This window comes from Pundamilia nyererei, unplaced genomic scaffold, assembly GCF_000239375.1.
Source record: "Pundamilia nyererei isolate P.nyererei 1_Seehausen unplaced genomic scaffold, PunNye1.0 scaffold00010, whole genome shotgun sequence".
Classification (NCBI taxonomy): Eukaryota; Metazoa; Chordata; class Actinopteri; order Cichliformes; family Cichlidae; genus Pundamilia; species Pundamilia nyererei.
The window spans coordinates 87,956-112,412 of NW_005187411.1; the positions used below are offsets into that span (position 1 = coordinate 87,956).

Here is a 24,457-nt window from a genome sequence, read left to right on the forward strand (position 1 = left end):
AATATAAAATTAATTAAAATGTAGCTACAAAAAGTGGGTAATTTGTTCTATTGTGTTGTAAGATTATGATAATTTGATTCAACATCCACAGGGCAACTCTCAGCAGACCTTTGAATGGTGATGCACATTCTTTATTCATACATTGCTCACTGCCCTACAACCCACACATTTGACATTGTTATTGTATGTTCTTACAGACAATTACAAAGTGACACTTTCCCATTGCTCACAACACCTTGCTCTGCCCTGTCTCCCACAGTGCTTTGCTCTCTTGCTTCATGAATATCATGAATGAACAACAACATACAGTACATATTTTATACATGCAGGACACATACACATAGTTACAATTCACTTGGAGGTTCAAGTAGTCAATCGTTTAAAACCTCAAACTGGCGCCATTTTGCAGAAAAAAGGCAGTCATGAGTTGTTATAAATTAGCACTGGACATCATTGTAACATTATTGGGATGAGTGACGAGAAATAAATCATTTTTTTCTCAAGTATAATAAGAACTTATGACTAGTTTTTATAGTGTCTTTAAACAATTGAAAAAAAACGTGGATTTAAAAAGCAAAATGGGTCGTTGTGTCTTTGTGATCATTTGCTTTGGTATTAATCAAACTCTGCATTCCACATGCACATTCATGTGACAGGAACAGAGAGCACTGATGATTTCTTACACATCCCTCCATGGATTCGTGGATATCTAGTCTGGGCTCAAGTAAAAGAAGGACCTGTCACTGTGACTACACCGGTTTTTATGATGTGCAGATGCAATAAAAAATCAACACTTACTATTGATAGACTGCACTGACGGTACTTTGGACACATTTCCTTGTACTTTGCACTTCCCTTGCAATTTCTTTGGCCTTTTGTAACGTCTGTACAATTGATTTAATTCGTTTAGAATCTTTTTTTTTCAAGAACAATTTCCTTGAGGGTAGAGCTACATTTAAATATTTACCTTCAAAAGTGATAAATTGCGCATTTACGTGTAGCCAGATTGGATTTAATGTCTCAGTTATAATAATTATAATCTAGATATGCATTGAATATGTTCTTTATTTTCCCTTTGTTTTGTTTTGGCTTTTTAAAAACTATTTTCAAAATGAACAAGAAATAAAAATTTTAAATGAAAAGAATTTTGTCACTATATTAAACAAAGTGCCCTGTGTACTGTAGTCTACTTTATTAAAACTGTTCAGTATTAGGGTGGAGTGGGGGGTTGGGTGCTTTCCACCTTTGGGATGTCTTCACTGTTTAAATACAATCTGATTGTTAAGTAATTCTTATTTACACTCTGGCAAGCCTCTCTACAACAGACCGTGTGATCATATCCACAATCCAAATACATATTAACAAGTCTGAGCCTCACACGCTTATGATCATAAGCATTTTAACTGATTACAATTGCAGCACTAATATTAATATCACGATTGCTGTAATGCTGTTAAATTTAATCTGGTACTCTAATCCCTTCTGGCAGATTTGCACACTCATTTTCAGTAATCTCAGAGTCAGTAATTGTCATTTTCAGTATTTCTGAGAGTCTGTTTGCTCAGCACAGTTGACACTGCCACCAATGTGGCGTAATACTTTTTTAAAGCAGTTAAAACACAAGCGCAGCAAACATCACATGTACTTACAGTGCTCAGAACAAAATGCTTTACCACTCAATATGAATATTTGTTGTTGGACTCTCATTGAGAAATGAATGATCAAATAAGTCTAATTAAAAGAAAAATAAACAAATGCACGGCTTTCATAATTAATAGTTTGCACACTTTCACCAGTTGCATGTAATATGGATAAATGTTGTTAGAAAGCTGTTAATGCTAAAAGCAGCAAAACGGGCCCAGGTACACAGCACAAACTACGATCACGTTTCAGTGCAAGCCTACACAAAGTGCCATTGACCCCGTGTACATTATTTTCAGTAATCTACAGCATCAGCTTTCATGTAAATCTACATTTATGCAGGCTGACATGCTTCTCTTGCAGCCAGTATGACCTCCTCTCCTGTTTTGCATAGGGTCATGGGTCAGTGAAGTCATGCATTACCCCCGGAGGGAAGAGATCTAAGGGCCCCTCGGTGCAACAACACCCTAAAGAAAGTGTTATACCAGGAAGAGTGAGGCAAAAGCCTCATATCGTTATCTACTCAGTCGTGAACGTGCAGAAAGAGTTGCACTTTTTTCCATAATATTTGTTTCTAACTTCCTATTCTGTCACTCCATCAGTCCTCAAGCTCTCTACCTTAATGTCACAGTTTAATTTAGCCCAGGTCCACCTTCCATCCTCCAGGCTGCAGATCCTAGTTTGTCTCAGAACTCTATTTTGCAGGCGGGGAAAGTTTCATCCTGCATGGCAACGGTGCTGTTAGATCCCAGGACAGTGATTCCTAGTTCACGCTGTTTGTCCAAGGTCTGCTGGTACCACTCCTGCATCGACACCGATTCAAAGGTAGGGATCACTGTTACCTGGAGAAATACAAAAGGCCGCCTTTAGCCATTCAGTAATAGCTGATGATTTTAGCATTTCGAGGGATCTACAGAGTGTGGTTTGGGATTCAGTAACAGCCCAATTTTCATGGAAATGATCTCTGTGATTGCATTTTACATTTTCTCATTTTGGGGGAAAAAACACTTACATAATAATCTACTGTATAATGTTTCTACCTGCATAGAGTCTGGCCATGATATCTTTCCATCCAACAGAGCATCCAGGGTTTGCCTCATTAGTTCCTCCCGCTCCGGGCTGTCACCGCTGATGATGTAGCAAGAAGAGCGAACACACTTGAAGAAGTCCACACTCACTGTGGGAGAGGAGGCTCCAGAGGGGGTATAAGCCAGGTCCACATACACACTGACTTCCCCAGCAGAGGTAGCCTTAGAGCCTGTGGCCGAAAGGAGAGGAGAAATTACAGCCTAATAGCGCTCATACCGAGACACAACACTTAAATGTTGAAGTTGCCCTTAAATTACGCAGGGCAAGAGAAAAAATCCCACTTCACAGCTCATACCTGGACTGGACGAGGATTTTGCTGGCGCTGATCGAGTGCTGGTGGAGGGGGTACGAGCTAAAGAGACGCTTCCTTTTGTGACTCCACTTTGGCTCCCTGTCCTGCTTTTCCCTGAGCCTGATTTTTGGGAGGCCTCAATGACCTGATCACAAAAAAGATCAAATGTAACACAAAGTTCAGTGGTAGATTTTGTTTAAATAGATTATGATTTAGACAATTTTATGGCCCAAAATTTTAAAGTAATAATTAGGTTTTTTAGGTTAAATAACATGAGTCAAAAGGTCCACTTTGAGTATTTTGATGGGTTTTATGAAGTAACAGAAAACACTCCTTGTATCATATCAAAATGTCAGATATGTTGAAGCAGCCATTCATATAATAATCATTTTTACTCTTATAAAATAAAGACACAGGCTTTAACCTGTGGCCAAAACCAGTTGCACTGATAGTATAATTAATCTCATATATTTTCATAAATCACATATTTTGCCTTCAATCTAGCAGACGAGATAAATTCAGTAATTACTCGGACCTCTTTGTGTGACAACACAACAAAATAATTCAACCTGTCTTCAGCTTAGAAATACCACAATCCGCCTGAAGCCACAATAAAACTCATACGTGGTCTTAACACAGGCATGTGTTTCTGCTCACGAGACAAACTCACCCCTGCTATTTTTTTTCCTCGCATGCCCGTGGCTTTTGCTCTCTTGCCATGAACATCTGAGTCAAACTGGGGAACTGGCATGGAGGCGTCAGGATGTGGAGGCAGAGGTGGACTGTCCCTGAGAGGTGCTGGAAGAGGGTCTGGCGGCAGAGCCTGATGGGTTAGGATGTTTTGTGGAGAATTAGAAGGCTCGCTACATGACTCATCCTCATCCGAGTCCAGAGCTCCATCAGCAGTGGTGGACGGGCAGTCCTCAGTGCAGACAGGGGCGTTTGAGTCACTGGGTGACGTGTCCTTGGTGTTGTTATTGTTGTTGCCGTGATGATGCGGAGTAAAGGCTCCTCTGGAGGCCTCGCTGGTGCCTGAGCCGGAGTCGGGCTGTTTAAAATGTTTAAACTCACAGGGAGAAACCAAACACAGGTCTACATCATGACCTGAAGCCTCGAAATGAAGTGTGCTGGGAGCCAAAGGTCGTGCTGCCTCTGAACTCTGACCTAAAGATTTGAGAGGCTTCTTCATTTGTAAAGACATTCCTGCATAGTGGCTGCCATTGGAGTGAGAGTGATAAACGCTGTCATCACCCTCTCTCTGGCTCCCAGTGGTTGGTCCCTGCTCAAAGGACATGGACAATGATTCATCTACCTCTGTGGACTGAGGTGAGCTCACCTCTGCTGGCATGGAGTGTGTAGTGGTGGTGGCAACAGAGGGAGACGGGTCTGAAGAAACTTCCTTAAGTGTCCCCAAAGGAAGAAAACTTAAATGCTTCTCTCTGGGATGTGTGGGGTTCTCTGGAGTGCTTTTAGGATGGCATAGCTGCCCCTCACTTTGCCTGGATGACCCATTTGGCTGGTTAACATCAGCAGAATCTAGGCTACCCTGGGCTTGTAGCCGGCTAAGAGCAGACCTGTTGCACCAAACATCGTCTGGGGACAAACAGTAAGGAGTGTGGCCTGCGCTGTTGGGCCGTGAGTCGGGGGACGCTGGTTCTACGGTCTCCTCGTCGGGGCTGACAGGAGCCTGGTTCTCTGGAGAGGATCGCGAGGGTGGACTATATTTCAAAGCCCCATCAAGAAGCGTGTACTCAGTTGGAGTTAAGTCTAACTGGACTGTACGCTCATTCTTTGGTGCCTTGTTCAAAGGAGATGGAAATCCTACAACCTTTGCAGGTTTTGTAGCATTTCCAGGCTGGTCTACAAGGCTTTTCTGCAAGTCTGTATCAGCTCTCTCACCACTTCCAGGCATATGTTGCACTCCATTATCACCACTCCCTCCACTACCTGCTGCTTTTTCTACTGATCTGTCAGCTGTTTCATTACAAGTGTCTTCTTGGCTCAGGCCTCCTAGGCTCTTTTCATTTTCTGGATCACTGCTTTTCTGCTTATCTACCGTTTCCACCTGTGCCTCTTCTCGTTCGATTTCCTCCCTCAGCTTAAGAAAATCAGCTGTCATATCTTCAGGGGTAGACATTTTGGAGCCACAGGGATTTTCCTCGGGGTCCATTTTTTTATTTTCCTGCTCAGTAACAGTGCACTCTGGATCAAGGATTTCTGGCACAGCTCTAGTGTCAGATTTGGCTGAGTCATTATTTGGCAGTGCACTGTTGACATGCAGCTTCTTGCTATCATTTGCTTCCTTTCCTGGTAGCTTTTTTGCTTTCTTCTCTCCTATTTTAGAGTCATTCTTTGCTTCTTTTTTGAGCTTCATTTTATTTTCGTTCTTTAATTTGGAGGGAACACCATCCTTCTTGCTCTGACTGTTCTTTCTAGCTATGCTCCCTTCTTTGTTGTCAGTCTTCTCCTCTTTTTTCCCATCCTTTCCTCCTCCTTTTTTGGAAGTATTCTTCTCTGCTGCTTTATCCTTTATGCCTGTCTCTTTTATTTTGGTTTTATCAGTCTCCATCATGCCAGTTCCATTTAATGCTTTTCCTTTTTCCTTTGAAGACACATCCTTACCATCTCCACGCTCTTTCCTTTGTTTGTGTGTTCCCTCCTTTCCTTGTGACTTGACACTGTCCTGGCTCTCTGTCCTCTTGGTCTTTTTCTCTTCTCCTAGTTTCTCTAAGTCTCCCATTGTCACTGTGGGTTTCTGGAGAAAGGCCAGCCCCTTTAGCTTTTCCAGCCCCTGCAGCAGCTTTGCCTGTGGGGTAATGCCAGGGAAAAGCACCCTGACCACCTTCTCTTGAGGACACGCTGGATGCCACACAAGCAGAGCACACACAGAGGTGAGGGCGGTGAGAGGGAGAGTTTGGGATTTAGATGCTGATGATACTCCATCGGGCCAATTTTGCATGAATGTCTGGTATTCCTGGTTGTTTTTGCCTGGGTTTAGTATGTATAAATCCAGCTGTCCCACTCCCATCTTTTGGAAAAGGGTTAAGGGCTCAAAGGGGACTCCTTGCGGTCGAAACATTGGTTGCGGTCTGATGTCTAAATTCTTTAACAGCTGTAGGGTTAGAGCAGCCTGCTGGGTGCTCTTCAGTACATTGTCAACACCTGACAGGAGAATAATGATAACTTGTATAACCAATCAGTCATATCATTGTTTTTAGCAGTTAAAATGTCATGAGATAACATGCACAAGTAGATGTTGTTGGTGCTTGAACATTACACTGATTGCTCAGTGCAAAACAAAACAGAAAGTAAATAAATGAACAAATGATATTAATATAAATGCATTTATCAGAAAAATGATTGATAGCTGATATTAACAGTTTGGTTATTTTTTCAATTTTTACTCTATTGTTGTTTTATTGCAGCACTCACAGGGCTGTTGTTCCACCTGCAACCTGCTGGGGGCATTAAAGAACACGACCCCAAGCTCTGGAGAGATGAGCTTCTTACACGAGTCCTCTGTGGAGCAGTATAAAGAAAGAAAGAGAGCCACAATGTGTTATTTCAGAAAATGAAACAAATAAAGAGAGCATAATTTTCTCATTATCCCCTGTTATGCTACCTATGACGTCAGTTCTCAGCTCCTGCTCAGCCACCTTCCTCTCCAGGAAGGAGACGACACCAGGGAGGTTCTCTGTCCCGACATGCGTCAACAAAACAGCATCAACTCTGTCGAGGTGGCGGACCAGCTTCCAGAAGCAGGCCTGAGAGTCCGAGCCTCCGTCCACCAGCACCGTAAACCCGTTAACGGCAAAGAAGGCACAATCACCACGGCCAGCAGGGAATACGTAACAGCAGGGGCGGGACAGCTTGAGGAAACCCACAGTGGTAGGAGGCGGCAGCAGGTCAAAGGGGGAAGAAGGACAAATGGTGCAAGAGATAAGTGATGTGAATTTCCCCAGAGCTTCCATCGCAGGCAGCACCTCTGGGGGATTGATGCAGAGACTGAAAGGACCTTGCAGGGGCTGGTTTTCCACAAGAGTCTTTCTCCACTGGCCAATGTTGGGACAACTGAGGGTCAGATGGATCCTGCTGGGTGGAAGTGAGGAGGCAGAGCTCTCCTGGTCAAAAGACTGAAGAGAGACAAGTTCCCAGCATTATACATACAATTTTTAATTTTATCCTTCACAATTTACAGTAAAGTCGCTCAAAGCTATATCTTAGTCATGTCAGTGGATAGCGCCTCACATTTATTAAACAGGCAAATTTATGGGATGGTCATTTTAAATGCTGATCATATTATGTGATTATGATTTTTATAAAAAATGAGAAGATACTAAATACTGGTTGGGATCTTTATAAACTCTCAATATCAGGATCATCCTCAATAATACATTACAGCCCCGTTTTTAAAGCATCATTTGGATGTTAGGTCAAACTTCACTGTTGTGAGAACTTGATGTTTACCCTTCACTGCAAATTTTAAGAGTTTTGCACTATTTATTAAAAGATCATTTTTCAAGACCACAGTCCAGGAACTCTTAACAATTTTCTGACCCTGAAACTGAAAGAATGATCAGTAATATGAGAAGATAATCATTAGTCACTGCTCTGAATTAAGCCTGGATTTGTAGGTGGTAATAAAGGTTTACTTTAAAACTGTACTATTGTTACATGTATAATTTTAAAACCTCTGTGTGTGCTTGAAAACATGATGCTTGTTTTTAAGCGTGTACTCTTAACATATTCTGATATTGTCTATATGCAGTGTTCCGGTCATTTGGGCTTCAAGGTGTGGCAAGTTTGTGCATTCAGAATTATAATTGCAACTTTGTGGTTAGGTGTATACCTGTTCTGTTAAGATTTGTTTCAGTTGGTATGGTGAAAACAGTCCTCTGTTAAAAAGCACGTCTCCGCTTTCCTCCTCACTCAGGCCAGCCAAGATCAGCAGCTTATGAGCCGATTCTCTGGACAGGAACGCAAACACCTGACCAGGGAACAGAGATGGAAAAAAATCAGGCCTAATCGAAAGTCAACAGAAAAGCAGTGAAGATAAATGTAAAAATATAGATGGAGAAAAATCAAAGAATAGTAAACAGTACTGTGAAAATGCATGAAATACTCTTAGGCAGGCTTTCTTGTAATTTCTTTAAGAAATGTTCTGCAAGTATCTTGAAAGAAATTCAAATAACCTGGTTAGTGCAAAAAAAAACAAACCAAAAACCAGTATTTTATGAATATCAAGTTGTCTTAACTTTGGTATTATTTGTAGGTTTGACTAAAGAAATTGGAACAAATGTTGTGTTTTATAACAGACTGCTGGTAATGAAGTGCCTGAAGATACAATTTAAAATAGGCTCTTTTCTATATTGTCTGTTATGTATTTACACCAAACCGGTTCATGTCTTGAATTAGGTGTTGTTTTATGCTTGAATGATTCATAAATCAGCATTAAAAAGCTTAAAAAGATCTTCTGAAATGCTCAGGTACAAGGACTGGACCAAAAATGAGTGAAAAGGCAATGTCAATGTCAAAAAGACAAACTGTATAAGAGCTTCAGAAATCCTGGAGAACTATTGCTCAAGACTACTTTTTTTTTAAACTATAAGACAGTTTGGTTCCTTGGAAGCAAATTATAAAGAAATGAAGGGTCTCTCAAGACATTTGCACAGCTCTGTACATCAAATGTCACACATGTCACAAAGATGTCACACCCATGTTTAGCTGTTTTGTGATTACATTCCAGGATTACTCCATAACAAAGTAAATGAGTAGCTACAGGCCTCATTTTTACCATGCAAAAAAATGTGTATATTGAGTACAGACCAATCAGCCACCACATTTAAAACGCTGATAGTGTTTATCACCGATCATCTAAATGCAGCGCAATGTTGTGAATTGAAATCTTGGATTTGAATTTGTTGCCACTTTGAATTCTTTGTACTTTTTTAACTTTATGCACAATCTACTACATGGTTATTTTTATTTTTGGAGTCTTGCGTTTAGGTCACAATCGTGCAAAAACATAACAAAGGTAACATGTCTGTGCCCCGATATGACAGAGCTGTTATATTAGGTTAGGTTAGGTTCCTCTGAAGACACATGCATAACTGCACAATGGTCTTCATCAGTGTGCAGTTATGACTTCGGTCAGTTTAAAATTTAGAGCAAAACGTAAATGCACCGCAAAAAATATTCAACAGATTTTCAGAAATGCAGTATATTATCATAATAGCCAGGTATTTCTCAATATGATGGAGAGGCAAACTTTTGTGCATGGAAGAAAATGTAATTGATTGAGCCCCAACATCCCCTCTCTGGTCTGTGTTAGGCCAGAAATAGTCAATAACAGCCACGGCCAGACAGCCGGGGAAATGTTCCAAAACCAGTGAACTGCCACATGGCCCTTTTATCTACTGACTGGTGTGCAAACGTGTTGGACTGTCTGTGCTTCCACATGACAAATTGTGTGCTAATTGGATTCTGGCAGTGATGATTTGAGTTAATTGTGTTTTAGAGCATGCCGGTGCTTTTGATATGAACACGAGGTGACATACGAGGTTAGCGTTTTTCACAGAAAGCTCAACAAATCTGGATCCCACGTAAAAACAGGGGAATAGTGTTTAAAGTTTGGGGGAAGAGGGTGCGTGTTTTGGTATATTGCACCTTGCTTTGAGATGTTGCCTATTATACATATTATACTACATACAGTAGCCCAGTTATAGTGTGGAAGTATTTGAGATAATAATGTTGTAATTTTGCATAGTTATTCAAGGCATCTACAGCCTAATGAAAATAATGTACATGTATAAATTCCTGTTGCACCTGCTTAAACATAGTGATGGCAATAAAACAACAATTCATACATTTGGGAAATTATTATATTCAAATTATTTCTGAATAACTGAATCATTTTAACACAGCATCATTTTGTCAGCTGCCACCAGAGGATTTATCCCCTCACCTCTGAATGAACCTGGTCCTGAGATGGACTGATCACCACCTGAGTGTCCAACACTCTGGTACAGTGACGTAGACACTTATGCCCTGAAGAGGCAGAGAGAAAATTAAGAAGAGATATAAAGAGAAGGACAAACAGACAGCCACAGGGATGCAAACAAGAGGGAGATAAGCCGACAGGTCCGAGCATTGAGTGACAGACTGGAAGCAAATAGGAGAAGAGCTCAAAGAGGAGAAAGTGAACTGGGCTAATCGGACGGGTGATTGACTCACTGGGTGAAAAAGAGGAAGTAAGAAAAGTGGAACAGCTGAGTCAGAAGGATTGTCTGAGGAAGAGATGCCAAGTTTCCTCAATCTGAGAAGGACATCCAGTCTGAGAGGCTGGACTGGGTGAACAGCTAAGATACTTAGCCGACTGGAATTTCATGACCCAAATATGAACAAATGTTTCTCAGTCTTTTTACACAAAGGGAAACAGAAAGGGCTATTTTCCCTACATGACATTTTGCATAATTCAACCAAACATTTAAAATTCTGGGAGAATATGTCTTTTCCTTTCCTTGACAATAATTAGACATATATCTCTGTTTCTGTACACTAAAAAATGAAACTACAAACACCATCTGGCTAACTTAGCTTAGCATAAAGACTGGAAATGGGAAAATGACTAATATTTCTGTAACACATGTAAAAATTAGAAAATAGCATCACATATCACATAGCATGTGAAGGCTGGGAGCAGTGACTTCCTGGAGTCTCCACTGGTGGTTAATGTAAAACCTCAACATGCTGATTCACCACTCTGGTAAATGTGAGGGCTCAGGAGGCAGGATTGTTAGTATTATTAGTATTATAGCAAGATACATAGTTTTGACACTGAATGCAAGTGAGTGCTATTGATTGTTGTCTAACTTTTGGACAAGAAATTAAATAAATGCATGCCTCACACTATTCATTTCTGTAGTCGATCTTATTATGGAAGCTATACTACAGTGCAGGCAACCTCTCTGGATAGACAAATGTCTGCTCTTGACCATTTTCATCACTTCACTTTACACGGATCAGCTGTGACACAACTGTTTAATTCTTTTTGTCTGTCTTTTTTCCTGTGCTCAGCTGTCCTTAATTGCCAACCATACAGAGAGAACGAGAGGTGGCAAAACTTGGCTGCAGGTTTCTATTGTTTTCTGTGTCGTGGGCCCACCCATGCTCAACAATCGCCCTGTCTGGCTGCTTGTCCACTTTCCTTCCTTCCTTCCTTAGTGACCCCAGATTGGCTGAGCTGAAATATTGCCATGGCAATGGGAGTTTCCCCAGTAGGGCCAAAGAGTTTGGCAAGAAAGATGACTTAAATCTTACCTGCACACTTGAAAGATGCCGTGTGATGGGAGAGGAATTCTTGGAGGTAGAGGTTCAGGTTACAGGATTTTAAGTCCACATCCCATGACCGAATACCTGACAGCAAGAAAGTTAGAGGCTATACTGTCACATGGTGCAATGTGATAAAAGCCTACACATGTCCAAGTATTCGCAAAATATTAAAACTGGCTGTTATAATCGTAGCTATCCCATAGTATATTTTATTTCAATATTTAATGCATTCAACCAAATCTGCTCTCTCTTTTTAACATAGTACAACGAGTATCATTGTATCTTGCAATCTGTCATATAAACACGATAAAGAGTCTGTAGCATTTACTTTCAGCTAATTATACACATTAAAAACCGAATGTACCATCTTATATTGTACATGTAAATGTATTTTCTGTTTTTAGCTGACAAGTGAGGAGAATTTGAGGTTTTTCTTTGAAACACGTGACAGTCAGCTGAATGTGGTTGGCTTTTAGACTGCTAAAGACACATGATGAAGACTGAAAAACTGGAGGACACTATAGCAGATGATTTTCCCAATCTGTAGGACAAACAGTTGTTAAATTATTATTTTTATGATTAACCGATGAAGAAATAATCTTTAGCTACAGATGTACATTCAAAAAACTGGGCTGTTTGTTCAGTTCATGAAAAGTTGATGACATTTTTGAAGTACATAGCTTTCACCAGAGTGTAATGAAATGTTAATTGGCCCAGTTAGCTACAGTGCAGGAATATGAGTCAGTCTGTTTTTCTATCTGTGTCTGTCCTCCTGGTTTCTCTTCAATTTCCCTATCTATCCTGTTTTACATGAACTGTCTGCTACACATGCTGGCTTCCATAAAATGTCTACAGCTGCAAAACAGCAAAGCAATAAAACATAGACTGTAATGGATCGTTATGAGTACGCACTGTCTGGTCTGCAGCATCCACAATTACAGCTGTGCATAAATGCACAAAGGTTAATGGGACATCGCTTACAAGTGGCTGTGTGTGGACTGAAAATCCCCGGCGCAACATTTCCCTCAAAGCTTGTCCTTACATAACTAAAAACTAAAACTGAGGCGAAAGGCAAAGCACCCACTCCAGACAGCTTTTAATTATAATGTGTCCGGAGGGATGAGGGGGTGATGCTGATGGTGGAGTGTCGCCAGATGACGCATCCTCGGTCAGTACGGTGGGGAAAAATTGCATAAAAAAAACTGCAGTGTGCTCAGTATATCACCGCAAGTGATGATTTGGGCAAGAAGAACTTGCAGGAAGCTGTTTTTTTTGTAATACAATTGTATAGGAAAAAGCAAAATGGCATACAGCAGCTATTGGACGCGGGCTGAAATAAACCTACCTCGCTCTATCTCCCTGCTGATGTGTTCCGTCTGCCTGAGGCGAGCGGTCCGTCCGATTATGATGAGCAGGGAGTATTTATGGAGGCAAAAGTCGAGGTTTGCGGTAGCGGCGCGCTTCGGCTCCTCCTGGACCTCCCTCTCCAGCACCCGGCTGGACGCCATGTTGGAAAATTGCGCTTCTATGTGATGTCATTGAAAAAGCCTGACAGCGCCTTTTATTACAGGGATGACAGCTGCTGTGCTGGAATTCAGCCGCGCATCAGTGAATGGGCAGGAAGAGGCTGAATTATTGATCACACGTGGCAAAGGGATCAATATCTATTTTTATTAATCGCCGATCCCATTGTAAATTACTTCCATGTATATTTTATAATATCCCATGCAATCTTATTACCGCAAAGGTGCAGCAGTAACACTCTACAGACCCTTGAATTCAAGTTCATTTATTAGTATTTTCATCTTACAAATCTATTTATAAACTAACTGTGCGGTATTTCCAACAATCAGGGGAAAAGAAATAAATATAGTAAAATATTATGACCAAAAAAAGTCTTCCACAAGATGCCGCAATGATTAACACAATGATGTGACACAATAATTAACACGGACGAGAGAAATAAAAATTAAAACGACAGACTCACAAAAACTCTTATTCATAACAGTCAATGTTTATAAAGGCAAAAAAAGTCACATTCTACAGCATTTTATTTTCTATCACAAATGTATTGAACAGTAGAAGCAGACCTTCCTGTCATTTCTCACATTCATCTTTTTTTATCAGCCCTGAACTCTTTCGTTATTTCTTGTACTTCTGTTATCTTTTTTTCCCTCATCACAAACATTTCAGAACATAGAAGTTACAAGTAGTCCCCCGTGGACAGCTACACAGCGTGCCAATACGCGCGCCTTTACGCACGGCGCACGGCTCCCCTGCGTCACACTGAAAGGGTAACATAAAATTAGTACACTGTAGACAAAACATTGTAAATTTTTTGCGATTTATAGAATTTAAAAATCTTGATTAGATAAAAACAAACGTCTAAAAATCCTAATTTTTTTCTGACTGTTGTAAATTCAGAGAATCTTAAATAAGAAAATGAAATCTAACAGGTTTCGTGCTGTTTTATTTCTCATTTGTCTGCTTACCGAAGGTAACCATCCATGCTTTTTCTCCAAGGGCATCTCTTTGCTCCTCAGCTTCTCCAGAACTTCTTGCAATGCGTCAATCTGCACAGGGGGGGATAAAAAGTCATATTATCAAAAAACGTTTACTATGGACTTTGTTTTTAAGAAAATTGTTGTTCAAATAATTTAAATACCCTAAATACAGAAAAAAAAATCAACATCCTTCTTTATACAAATTAAATCGACTTAACCCACATCCCCAACAAAAGCTCTCACCAAGTCTTTCTCTTGTTGAGTTTTCAGGGTGAAATCCAGTGAGCGCGTCTCCAGTGAGGAGTCCTCTGCGCGAACGAGGTACAGGTAGGCGTAGCAGCAGGTGACCGCGAGGAGGAGAGTCCGCGCACTGACCATTGTGTTCAGACACATAAAGGAGGAGTCCTTCTCTTCAGCGGGTGGAGCTCTTTTCCAGTAGACAAACACTTCTTTGGAGTGTGGAGGATGGATGTCTTTTGTCCACAGAAACTGTCTTTATAGGCTCTTTGCAAGTGCTGCTGACATCAGCCAGTCTTTGAAATATTCATGGAAACTTTGACATGGATGACACTGCTCGGCACCTTTGCATCTTTAACAGGAAGCGATAAGAGAAGAGAAAGCCAAACGTCGATGTGAGACATTAAAATTTGTGAAAGTGATGATGAAACCAAAGAGTAATTAAACTCCTTTATCTAAAACTTTTTATCCCAGTCTTCCAATCAATTTCAGTTAACTGATCCCATTGAATTCCCAACAAATCACATTTTTTTCCACCTGTTTCTGTGGCCTTTTTGGTTAATCACATATCTGACTCACTGATGCGTCACATTGATGTGTCAGAGTGAGAAATCAAGTAAAACAGCTAATCTGCATTTTGATTGCACAGTTATCGAAATAATAAAACAACAAAAAAGACAACAACAGAATTGTTTCCAATTTTTGAAAGTGGTGTTTTGCAAAGCCCTGATAATTTCACTGAAAAATACAATTTACTGCGTAAAATGCACAACAAGGAATCCACTGGGGAGATTTTATGACTTGCATTTGACACTATAAATTACAGATTACCAATGAAAAGGTTAGGAATTTACAATATTAGCCTAATGGGATAGCACACCCGTGGCCACAGTTATCTTGATGATAAGGGTCAGTATGTGCAAACAAAATATCTGTTTTGGTGTAATTTAACTTTTTTCTTTCAAGTTTGCTATTGGTGAAGTCTAATAAATGTGCTCTCATTCAGAAAGTAGACCCTAAAAGGGTAGTTCTAAAAATTAAAGGCTTCCATCTATACATGGTGTTGTCTCATTTTAATTCAATTCTTTGTCTTTAAAAAATAGTAATAATAGCAGAAACAAAAGTCCTTAATCTTAAAGTCAAACTTTATTCATATCTTATTCTTATTTAACGATCTGCCCTTCTGATGTCACTGCTGTTCTGCAAAGTTTAAATCAGACAGGCTGACCAACACAGAGACCAATATGTAATCAAGATACAATTTCCTTTTGTAGGAATAACCTTAACCCTCCCCTTACCCTCCCAAGAGTAATGGGAATGAATATGTGAGGCTTTCAGGCTTCTGTTTACACACCAAACCATATTACTGACCCCCATATCACTGACAAATCGTTTTACGCCATTTACCATGCTGGTCATGATCCCTTTCACTATGTTGGAAAAAAAAAAAGACAAAGCAGACAGCACCTGAGGGCCCTGTTCAATATATAAAGCTTATATGAGTCATTCAGGTAGAATGGCAGCAAAGGATAAAGGGATTTGGGGGGTTTGAAGGAGAGAACTGTAAAAATCCAAGTAATTCAAGTCGTTATACATGTATTTCCCTTGACAATGATTTTTTTTTATAATAAATGTATTCAATATCCATTGTTAAAATATTTTGTTGTTGCTGTTGTTTCTCACTTTTACCGCGCGGGGGCGAGCGCAATTTGGAGGAGGGAAGCAATTGAACAAGCAACCGGAAGCTTATCTTGCAGTTTACAAGAGGTGTTGCGACTTTCCAGCGTTTTTTTCTGTACGTTTGGGTAACAGCAACAGTAAAAAATGTCCGAAAGAAAAGTATTGAATGTAAGTATATGAACTCTAAAACTGGTACTTCACTGCTGTTATTAAAATACTATAGGACCAGAGCAGGTTGGCGTTAGCATTGAAGCTAAGTGTGGCGTTTTTTATAGTTTGTTTAATTTAACTAAAAGCTGGTAGGTAGCGTTGCTTTTTCAACTACTGTTACTACGATAGTGTGTATCAAGACTATATTGTAATAAAATTAGACATTATTAGTCTAATGGCTACAAGTTTGTAAGCTAACCTATGTGTTTTGCTATCCACAGAAATACTACCCTCCGGATTTCGATCCGTCCAAAATCCCGAAGCTAAAGCTCCCCAAAGATCGTCAGTATGTGGTCAGATTGATGGCTCCATTTAATATGAGGTATGCTTGTCTTACCCACGTATATCTAAGAAGTTGTTTCCTGGTTACACTTCTGAAGTTTAACTTTCTTACAATGAAATGCAGCTAATGTTGTAAAGGATGCTGTTATGAATACACAACCAAACAACATGCGAGAAGGCGAACAAAAACGCCCCCTGGAGCGTTATGAATGGACTGGTACCAACAGTTGTGGTCAGACATATACACTCATCATAGGAATGACTGTCATGGTAATTCTGGGCTTTTAATGAACATGCAAAACAATCTTTAGATCACATTCACCCACTCAGACACAGCCACTGTAGTAACCTGGGACCTCATGACTGTTTGCATACTTCGGTTCACATCAGTTTCAGAGATTTAACAAATAGGATTTTAAACAGTGGGATGTGTTTAAAAAAGTAACATCTACTGTTTTTAATAACTCTGGTAAATGACCTTCATCCAGCACATAATAATAATCTTTTAACATTTTTTCCAGTTTCAGAAAAAATGAGCGTATATCATGCTCTTGGAATGACTATATGACACAAACATTGTATTTTTCAAGTTGTTGGAGAAGGTAGAGCTGTTTTAGAGCTTTCTTTCCAAATAGAGACTTCCAGGTCCAGTTTATTCATGGCCTTAACATATATATTTCTGCTTTTTAGTGACTTAAGCGTACAGTGTTAAGGTTATTTCTAACTGTCAAAGCAGGAATCTTGGTTGGTTTGGTTTATATGAATGTAAGTCTATTCATTAGATATATGGCTTATTTGCAGTAAAACAGGGTTGCTGCTCACTTATAGGACCTTTTTTTGGCTTCTCTAAATTACTCCTGTCACTACAGTGTCATCATTTCTTCTACTTTGCAGGTGTAAAACATGCGGTGAGTACATTTACAAGGGGAAGAAGTTCAATGCACGCAAAGAGACCGTTCAGAATGAGACCTACATGGGACTGCCTATCTTTCGTTTCTACATCAAATGTACCCGCTGTCTTGCTGAAATTACATTTAAGGTAAGTGTGAATGATCTGATCATCGAAGTTGCAAGAGATATCTCAGAGATATCACTTATATTGGGCATAAAATACCCGTTGACAATGCTATATCTTATGATGACGTCATAGACTGACCCAGAGAACACAGACTACGCCATGGAGCACGGCGCAACGCGGAACTTCCAGGCAGAGAAACTCATTGAGGAGGAGGAGAAGAGAATCCAGCAGGAGAGGGAAGAAGAGGAACTGAACAACCCCATGAAGGTTAGTGTTTTAAAAGTCATCCTCTGTTCTTACTTAAATTGGCACATGAAACACAGAATGAATGGTTTCCCAATCCTCGACCAGGTGCTGGAGAACCGCACAAAGGATTCAAAGTTAGAGATGGAGGTTTTGGAGAACCTGCAGGAGTTGAAGGAGCTGAATCAGAGACAGGCTCTGGTGGACTTTGAGGGAATGATCGACCAGTACAGAGAGATGGAGAAGAGGGAGCGGGAACGGGAGAAAGAGGAGGATGAGCGTGAAATGAAGTGAGTTGTGCATGCTCAGAAAAATTGTCTGATTTTTTTTTTTTTTGAACAATCTCAAGCATGTTTCATATTTAATTGAAAATGTTTTTTGCTATAATATCTAATACATAGCTAGATGTATATGTGGAAATTTAAAATTACACTGTGCTTTGTTCAACAGGGAGATGTTGGATCGTGCTCTCGTGAAAAGACTCAGAGAGTCTGACTCTGATTCAGAAACAGAAGAAGAGAGCAGCAGCAAACAGTCAAACAAGTCCAGCTCAGACAAACCAACAGACATCCTCACTGCTGACAAACCAACAGAGGCAGAGGTCTGTATAGCCACCCACATGTGACATATCTAAATATCTGTCAAGATTATTTAGTCATAATCCTCAAGGTTTCAGTGACTGCCTCTTCATCTTCCTGTTTTACCTCCAATGTTTCAAAGTTTGAATAAAGAACTATGATTTTCATTTTATAGTTTAGAGTCTGGAGATCAATATATTGAGCTGGGTTTTCATAAACCCAGTCACCTAACACAGACCTCTCATGACACATGTGAACGTGATCCAGAAATATGGCCATCTTCTGTGGCCCAAACCTAGCTTAAAATTGACTGAGGCAAAGTGAAAAGCAATAATGCTGAAAAGGTTTTCGAGTGAGCAACATATTCTTCCATCCAGACCGTGTCTTTCTGGGAGAGCTTTGCATATTTCAGCAAGACAATGCTGCATCTATTACAACAGCATGGCATTGTAGTAGAAAAGTCCAGGTGCTGAGCTGGGCTGCCTGCATTCATCAGTGGAAAACATCTGCACAGTCATGAAATGAAAAATATGGCAAAGACTGCTGAGCAGCTAGAATCTCTTATCAGACGAGAATGAGAGAAAATTCCTCTCCTAAAAGTCCAACAGCTGGTTGCTAACAAACTATTGTTAAAGACGAGGTGATACTACACAGTGGTTTTCAGTTTAAATGTTAAATATGATGTTCTGTTTTCATTTACATACTTTCTCAGCTTCTTTGGAAGAGGGTTTATATGTAAGGTTGTGGCAGTTAAGGCCAGTGACTTTCACAATGCTCATTGTCTTTAAATACAGAATTCCACAATCACAATGTACTTAATGAGAATTTTCTATGTGTTGCTGACCGAAAAGCTTTGGGCTGTGTTTTCCTCATCCTTTCTACAGGGAGCTTCAGCTGGAGGAGCAAAGAAGGCCAAGGTGGAGAGCTGGGAGAGGAGTGTCGGGACGCTGGGTGGTAAAGGAGCATTAGGTTCACTGATTGTCCGAAAGAAACCAGTAATGACTGTGAGCAAACCCAGTTCAGTAACGGAAACTGCTGCTCCTATCTCACAGACAGGTAACACATCGGTATCCTGCACACTTTAGCCTCTTTTATTTGAAGTCTCTGGCATTTTGTACTTGACTTTTGTTTTTCTCTCACCAAACTATGTCCTTCGTGTTGGTACTTGTTCACATCTTTAATCAAAAGTTAGCTTTTTTTTCATTGTAAGATAGTCTTTGTTTGTCTTGTTTTTCAGATTCAAAGCCAGCGAAGACAGACGCTTCTAAACCCGTCACCACACAAAATGGGTCATCATCCCTCAGCCTGTTGGGGGCGTATTCAGACAGTGACAGCAATGACAGCGAATGAGAACAAGATGACTCAAGTGACTGACATACAACTATATGTATTGTGCAGAAAGGAATACAGTGCTTAAGCCCTGTTTGTAATGCTGTACAGATATTGAAATCTCATATAAATCAGCTTAAGGATTCCCCCCCCGTTCTTTAAATCCAGTCAGATCCACAGAAAAATGGGTCTGTTTGTCCTGTGACTATACCACCTGTATATTTTAATGTTTATTAAAATGTCTGTACTGTTTGTATGTAGCATTTTTTTTTAACTCCGTGTCTTAAAAGCATATTATAATGCTGGTGTTTCCAAGCCAGCAGAGAAACATATGTGCAACATATTGGGTTATTTCTCAGCTTGTCCTTGGTCTTGAGGTCCATGCCCTAAACGCACCACCAAAGAGCCATCTAGGTCCAGGAGGGGGCATCCTAATCTAGTCTCCAAACCAATTCAACGGACGTCTTTCATTGTGGAACAGTAGAAGTTCTGCTCTTGTAAATGAACAAGCTCCCCACCTTGCCTCAAAGGGAGAGCCCAGACACCCTTCAAAGGAAGCTCATTTCAACATTTGACCACAAAGCCAAGATAAGTCAGTAAATCAGTAATCCAAATTCATTTGTGTAGTTTTTTTTCCCCCCTCCACAGACAGGATTAACTGGATTTAACTTTCATTTCATATACATAAGCTGGCTCCACCTCAGGCAGCCAGCATTATTAAAAATCAAAATGCATACTGTAGTCTAACTCAGAGCCCAGAATAAATTAAGTAGTTGTGGAATTGTTCCAGGGTGGAATTATTGTACAGCATCTTTAATGATTTTTGTTAAACAAAGTTGCACCTTAGCCATACTTTTCTTCTAGCCATCAACAAGCTTCTGGCAAGATATTTGATCACTGTTTTTGGTAGAATTAGTGCAGTGAATTTTGTTGATTTCCTCACACCAACCCCGCTTTTAAGCATAGTTCGCAAATTTCCAGCGGGACTGAGGTTTACTTTGGGAAGGCCGTTCCAGAAGCTTAATTTTAGCCTGCTTTTTCCGTTCCCATAGGACTGTTGTCCTATGGGAAAGCTAGACCCAACTGTGTCTAGCTTTTGAGTTGAGGTGAAGTAGAAGAATGTGGAGGTAGGCCTAGTTCTTTGCACTTTGTGAAATGAACTAGTTCAACTGACAGCAAAACAGCTCCAGAGAATGAACCACCATCATTTACATTTGGTACCCTACAGTGTTTTTATATTTGAAAGTCTCACCTCTGCTCCTCCAAACATACCTCTTGTAATTGTGGCCAAATCGGTCAGACTTTCTCTTGCCTGACAATCCATTTTTTTCTCCAGAAGGCATTTGACTTGTTCATGTGGTCAGCTTCACATTTCAGTCAAGCTTGAAGGTGTTGATTTTGGAGTAGCTGCGTCTTTCAGCACCCTCTCCGTCTACAGATATGTAAAACTGTCTTCGCTGTGGACCGTGACACTGTTTCAACAGTTTCCAGTTCATGGCAGGCATGAGCCCAGGTGCTTCTTGGGTTGTTTCTAACATCTTAACCAATTTTTTTCTCATCTGAGGATGACAATTTTGGTCTTCCTCCAGTCCTTGGCGATTACGTACAGCTGTTTGAAGTGAAATCTTGGAATATGCAGTTATTTTGAAGTGGTTCCGAAATACCTTTGCCTCTTCTATGTAATTTTCTTTCTTATTTTCACTGAGTTCCTTGGACTTTTCTATTGTTATGAGAATTGGTCAATCCAATGTGCGTTGTCAAATAAATCCTTTATATGCTGGCAAAGAGAAACTACCAGATGTAGTCGATTGTGATTACCAGTGAGAACTTAATAGGCCATGGCCAGTTAATAGATGCTGTAGAACCTTCAAACACCACTTATTAAAATACATGGTGAGTGTATTTATATATTTAAGGCTGTATGTCTATTTTTGACCCAGTGTGGATTAGAAAAAGCAAAAATAGATTAAAAATCTTCACCCAATTTTTGTTTTTAAAAATAATTAAAGTTGTATGCAGTACAATCATTTAAAGCCCAATTCAAAGTTCAAAGATAATCTAAAATTTAGCATATGTGAACAATGTTGCAGGTTAAAGTTCACAGTCTACACTCTTCAGTGTAGAAAACAGATGAAAAGCAAAATATTCCACGATGGCGGGGATTATTTTTGAAAGAATGGAGGAAAAGGATTATTCACAGCGCTGCAGCTTAAACAGTGGATTAGGCACGGTTCGTATGACTTTAATGTCGACTCACAAAAATAATGAACAAATAAATAAATAAATAAATGTGTGTCCCCTCCCCTTTAATCCAGTCCGCCGTGGCTCTGAGTGGTGTGTCGGAGACGGTCTGCTCCAGTGTCTCCTCTGGTCTGGCTAGCATTAGCTGTCTGACCTGCTTGGCTCCGAAGCAAATTTTAGCGATTGCATGTTTTATTTTGAGGCTGGACAGCATTAACACTAAAACCCGGATGGTAACCACAAAGACATAACTGGAACGGGTGACCGTCAATGCAAAGAAAAAGGGTGAGCCTAAAGAAGTAACGTTAGCAGAAACTGACGGTAGCTGCTACTCGGCTAATTTAGCTTAGACATGTTAACACTGCAGTGACTCATATTTAACTGCACAGCTCAATACTCCAACTCATAACTTCTTAAACTAAAAGACAGTAGGATTCGTTAGCTGTTAAGCTCTTTAAGAGTATTTTTAGGAGGGAAATGCTACCCTTAATCCAGTGTTATGAGAAAGTGATTGATTGAACACCTTTAATTTACAACCTAATGCTAACTAGCGATTGTCAGTGGACGCTGAGATCTGCTTTGCTGTTTATTAAACCAGAGGAAATCTTATGCAAGCTAACCACATGGGTTTAAGATTAGGGGTTAATCTTGCCTAACCTGTTGAGTATATTGTTGTAACAATAGCTCTCTGTTTTGGGGGTGACTTTGTCAGGGAATATAAAAACAAAGGTGGAAGAAATTTGTGCAGATTTGTGCATTTCTGTTAAGTAAGATGGTGCAGCTGAAATGGCCAATTTAATAATCACTAAACAGTCCCTACAATGTGATATTTACTACTTCATCCCCACAGATCCATGGCAAAGTGGCTGAAGGACTACCTGAACTTTGGCAGCAGGCGTGATCCTCCACAACCCCCGAGACCAGATTACAGCGAGAGCGAGATTTTGAGGGCCTACAGAGCTCAGAAGGAGCTAGATTTTGAGGACCCGTACCAGCACACTGATAAGGAGCATCAGAATGGCGGTTTCGGCTCCTGTAATGCCACTGTGAGCCTTCCCTCTTTCCCTGCATTTGGTTCAGCGCTGCCTAATGGTGTAGAGGTATGACTTGGACTCCTTTTTTTACAGTCATGCGCACATGCAGCTTATGTTCCCTCCTCAAAAAAGCCATGTGTCCCTACATAAATTGCCTCACAATGACCACTTTTAAATGCACATGCTCCAAAAAAGATATGCGCCTGTTTGGGTGATGTTCGATTCATTATCTAATGTGTTCTCTATCCATGTCTTACATTTAGGTAAAACTTGTGTCTCCAAAACACAGACTGATTAAAGTGGACTCTCAGGAATTTGGTCGCTGTAAAGTCCCTCTGAGCCCTGTGACTGTTCAGGAGGAACCTGTAAGCATTGTTATTTCAGACAATCACAATCTCAAAACACTGAGGTCCAATGTCATTGCATTTAATTTGTGTAATTCGCTTTGTTTCTATCCCCCCCATTAAGGTGGTTCCCTCTGCCCCAGCAGCGTCAGAGGCCGACGCAGATTACTCGGATCCTTTTGACGCACATCCACACCCAAGAGCCAGAACAAACTGGGAGCCCAAATCTGCACCAGCAGACTGCTGCAGTTACATGGAGCCATTTGAGGCCCAGCGAATCATTTCAGGTTTCCTCTACATAAAAGTTGATACTTGTATATGGTGAAATACTTACCGTACCATAAATAATTCACATTTATTGTGCATTTTATTGAGGTACAAGTGTTTTGGGAAGAAATACTTACCCAATTCTTAGGAGGGGTAAAGGTGAAAAGTTTTCACCTTCTGTGTTTCCTGTGCAGAACTACAGCACAACATGATGGCCAACCGGTCTGGGAGTGGAGATGGCAGTCAGCTATATGACAACCCATATGAGGAGAGGACTCGGTACCACCATCGAGCTGGTCCACCTCAGAACGTTGAGGGTGGGGTGATAGACAGCAAGGAGAGCAGGCTGCCTCAGGATGACGAGAGGCCGGCTGATGAATACGACCAGCCGTGGGAGTGGAAGAAGGACAACATCTCTAAAGCCCTAGCAGGTAAATTGGGGATTTCCTGGTATCTGTCAGTGCGCCCCAGGGTGGCTGTGACTACAATGTAGCTTGCCATCACCAGTGTGTGAATGTGTGTGTGAATGGGTGGATGACTGGATGTGTAAAGCGCTTTGGGGTCCTTAGGGACTAGTAAAGCGCTATACAAATACAGGCCATTTATTACAGTTCTGTAGCTACTTGTCTTTGACGTATCATTTTCTCTCTGTGTGCCCATAGTTCAGTTTGAAGGGACTGAAAGAGAGCGATCACGAGGTCACACAGAACAGTCCAGGCTTACCATGACAGGCGCCACATCAGAGGCAACTACACTCCGTCTTGTAGGTGACACTCCTTCGCTCTTGGGAGAGAGGGTGGATCCATCTCTGCCGCTGGAGAAGCAAGTGTAAGTTGAGATTCACAGTCTTAACCTTTGATGTTGGCTTTACTAGTTTTCTTTTTCTTTTTTTTATTCTACTTCCAAAAAATAGCAGTCTTTCTTGCACAACATACCCTTCCACTTTCATCATTCTTCTAAGTAATTAATTGTCTTTTGTTTTTAAGTGAAGTTCCTCAAAATCTTTGGGTTTTTTTGTTGTTTGTTTGTTTTTCAAAATGGGGGGGAAAGGTCATTCAAATAAACCAAAACATAAAACGGCCTTGAACTGGTTTAAGTTCAAGACCGTTGGTCCAGACATGCATCGTCTTGCATTTA

At 40.5% G+C, this 24,457-nt stretch overlaps 4 protein-coding genes across 6 annotated transcripts in view; 2 read left to right on the plus strand and 2 right to left on the minus strand.

The window, feature by feature from the left end:
- Positions 1–109: 109 nt before the first annotated feature.
- LOC102213328 (microtubule-associated protein 1S-like) lies at positions 110–12,940 on the minus strand. Its single transcript, XM_005723674.1, has 10 exons — positions 12,699–12,940; positions 11,342–11,437; positions 9,987–10,069; positions 7,872–8,009; positions 6,645–7,155; positions 6,455–6,541; positions 3,693–6,184; positions 3,026–3,167; positions 2,682–2,899; positions 110–2,483 (listed from the first exon to the last, which is right to left on the minus strand). The coding sequence occupies exons 1-10, from the start codon at positions 12,859–12,861 to the stop codon at positions 2,328–2,330; spliced, it is 4,086 nt and encodes a 1,361-aa protein (XP_005723731.1). The 5' UTR covers positions 12,862–12,940; the 3' UTR covers positions 110–2,327.
- Positions 12,941–13,142: 202 nt separating this feature from the next.
- Positions 13,143–16,372, minus strand: LOC102213890 (cocaine- and amphetamine-regulated transcript protein-like). Its single transcript, XM_005723676.1, has 4 exons — positions 16,322–16,372; positions 14,101–14,446; positions 13,846–13,926; positions 13,143–13,639 (listed from the first exon to the last, which is right to left on the minus strand). The coding sequence occupies exons 2-4, from the start codon at positions 14,248–14,250 to the stop codon at positions 13,532–13,534; spliced, it is 339 nt and encodes a 112-aa protein (XP_005723733.1). The 5' UTR covers positions 14,251–14,446; positions 16,322–16,372; the 3' UTR covers positions 13,143–13,531.
- Positions 15,799–19,686, plus strand: yju2 (YJU2 splicing factor homolog). Its single transcript, XM_005723675.1, has 8 exons — positions 15,799–15,942; positions 16,206–16,306; positions 17,161–17,305; positions 17,417–17,551; positions 17,636–17,817; positions 17,978–18,128; positions 18,990–19,161; positions 19,343–19,686. The coding sequence occupies exons 1-8, from the start codon at positions 15,919–15,921 to the stop codon at positions 19,453–19,455; spliced, it is 1,023 nt and encodes a 340-aa protein (XP_005723732.1). The 5' UTR covers positions 15,799–15,918; the 3' UTR covers positions 19,456–19,686.
- A 1,933-nt stretch (positions 19,687–21,619) lies between these two features.
- shda (Src homology 2 domain containing transforming protein D, a) overlaps positions 21,620–24,457 on the plus strand; it is a 6,721-nt gene continuing 3,883 nt past the window's right edge. Inside the window, exons 1-7 of one of the 3 annotated variants that reach the window (XM_005723677.1) lie at positions 21,620–21,664; positions 21,750–21,960; positions 22,526–22,775; positions 22,973–23,074; positions 23,178–23,340; positions 23,515–23,751; positions 23,983–24,148. In XM_005723677.1, coding sequence (XP_005723734.1) covers positions 22,530–22,775; positions 22,973–23,074; positions 23,178–23,340; positions 23,515–23,751; positions 23,983–24,148 — 914 coding nt within the window. In that variant the 5' untranslated portion in view covers positions 21,620–21,664; positions 21,750–21,960; positions 22,526–22,529. The other 2 variants (XM_005723678.1, XM_005723679.1) reach the window with 2 other exon arrangements.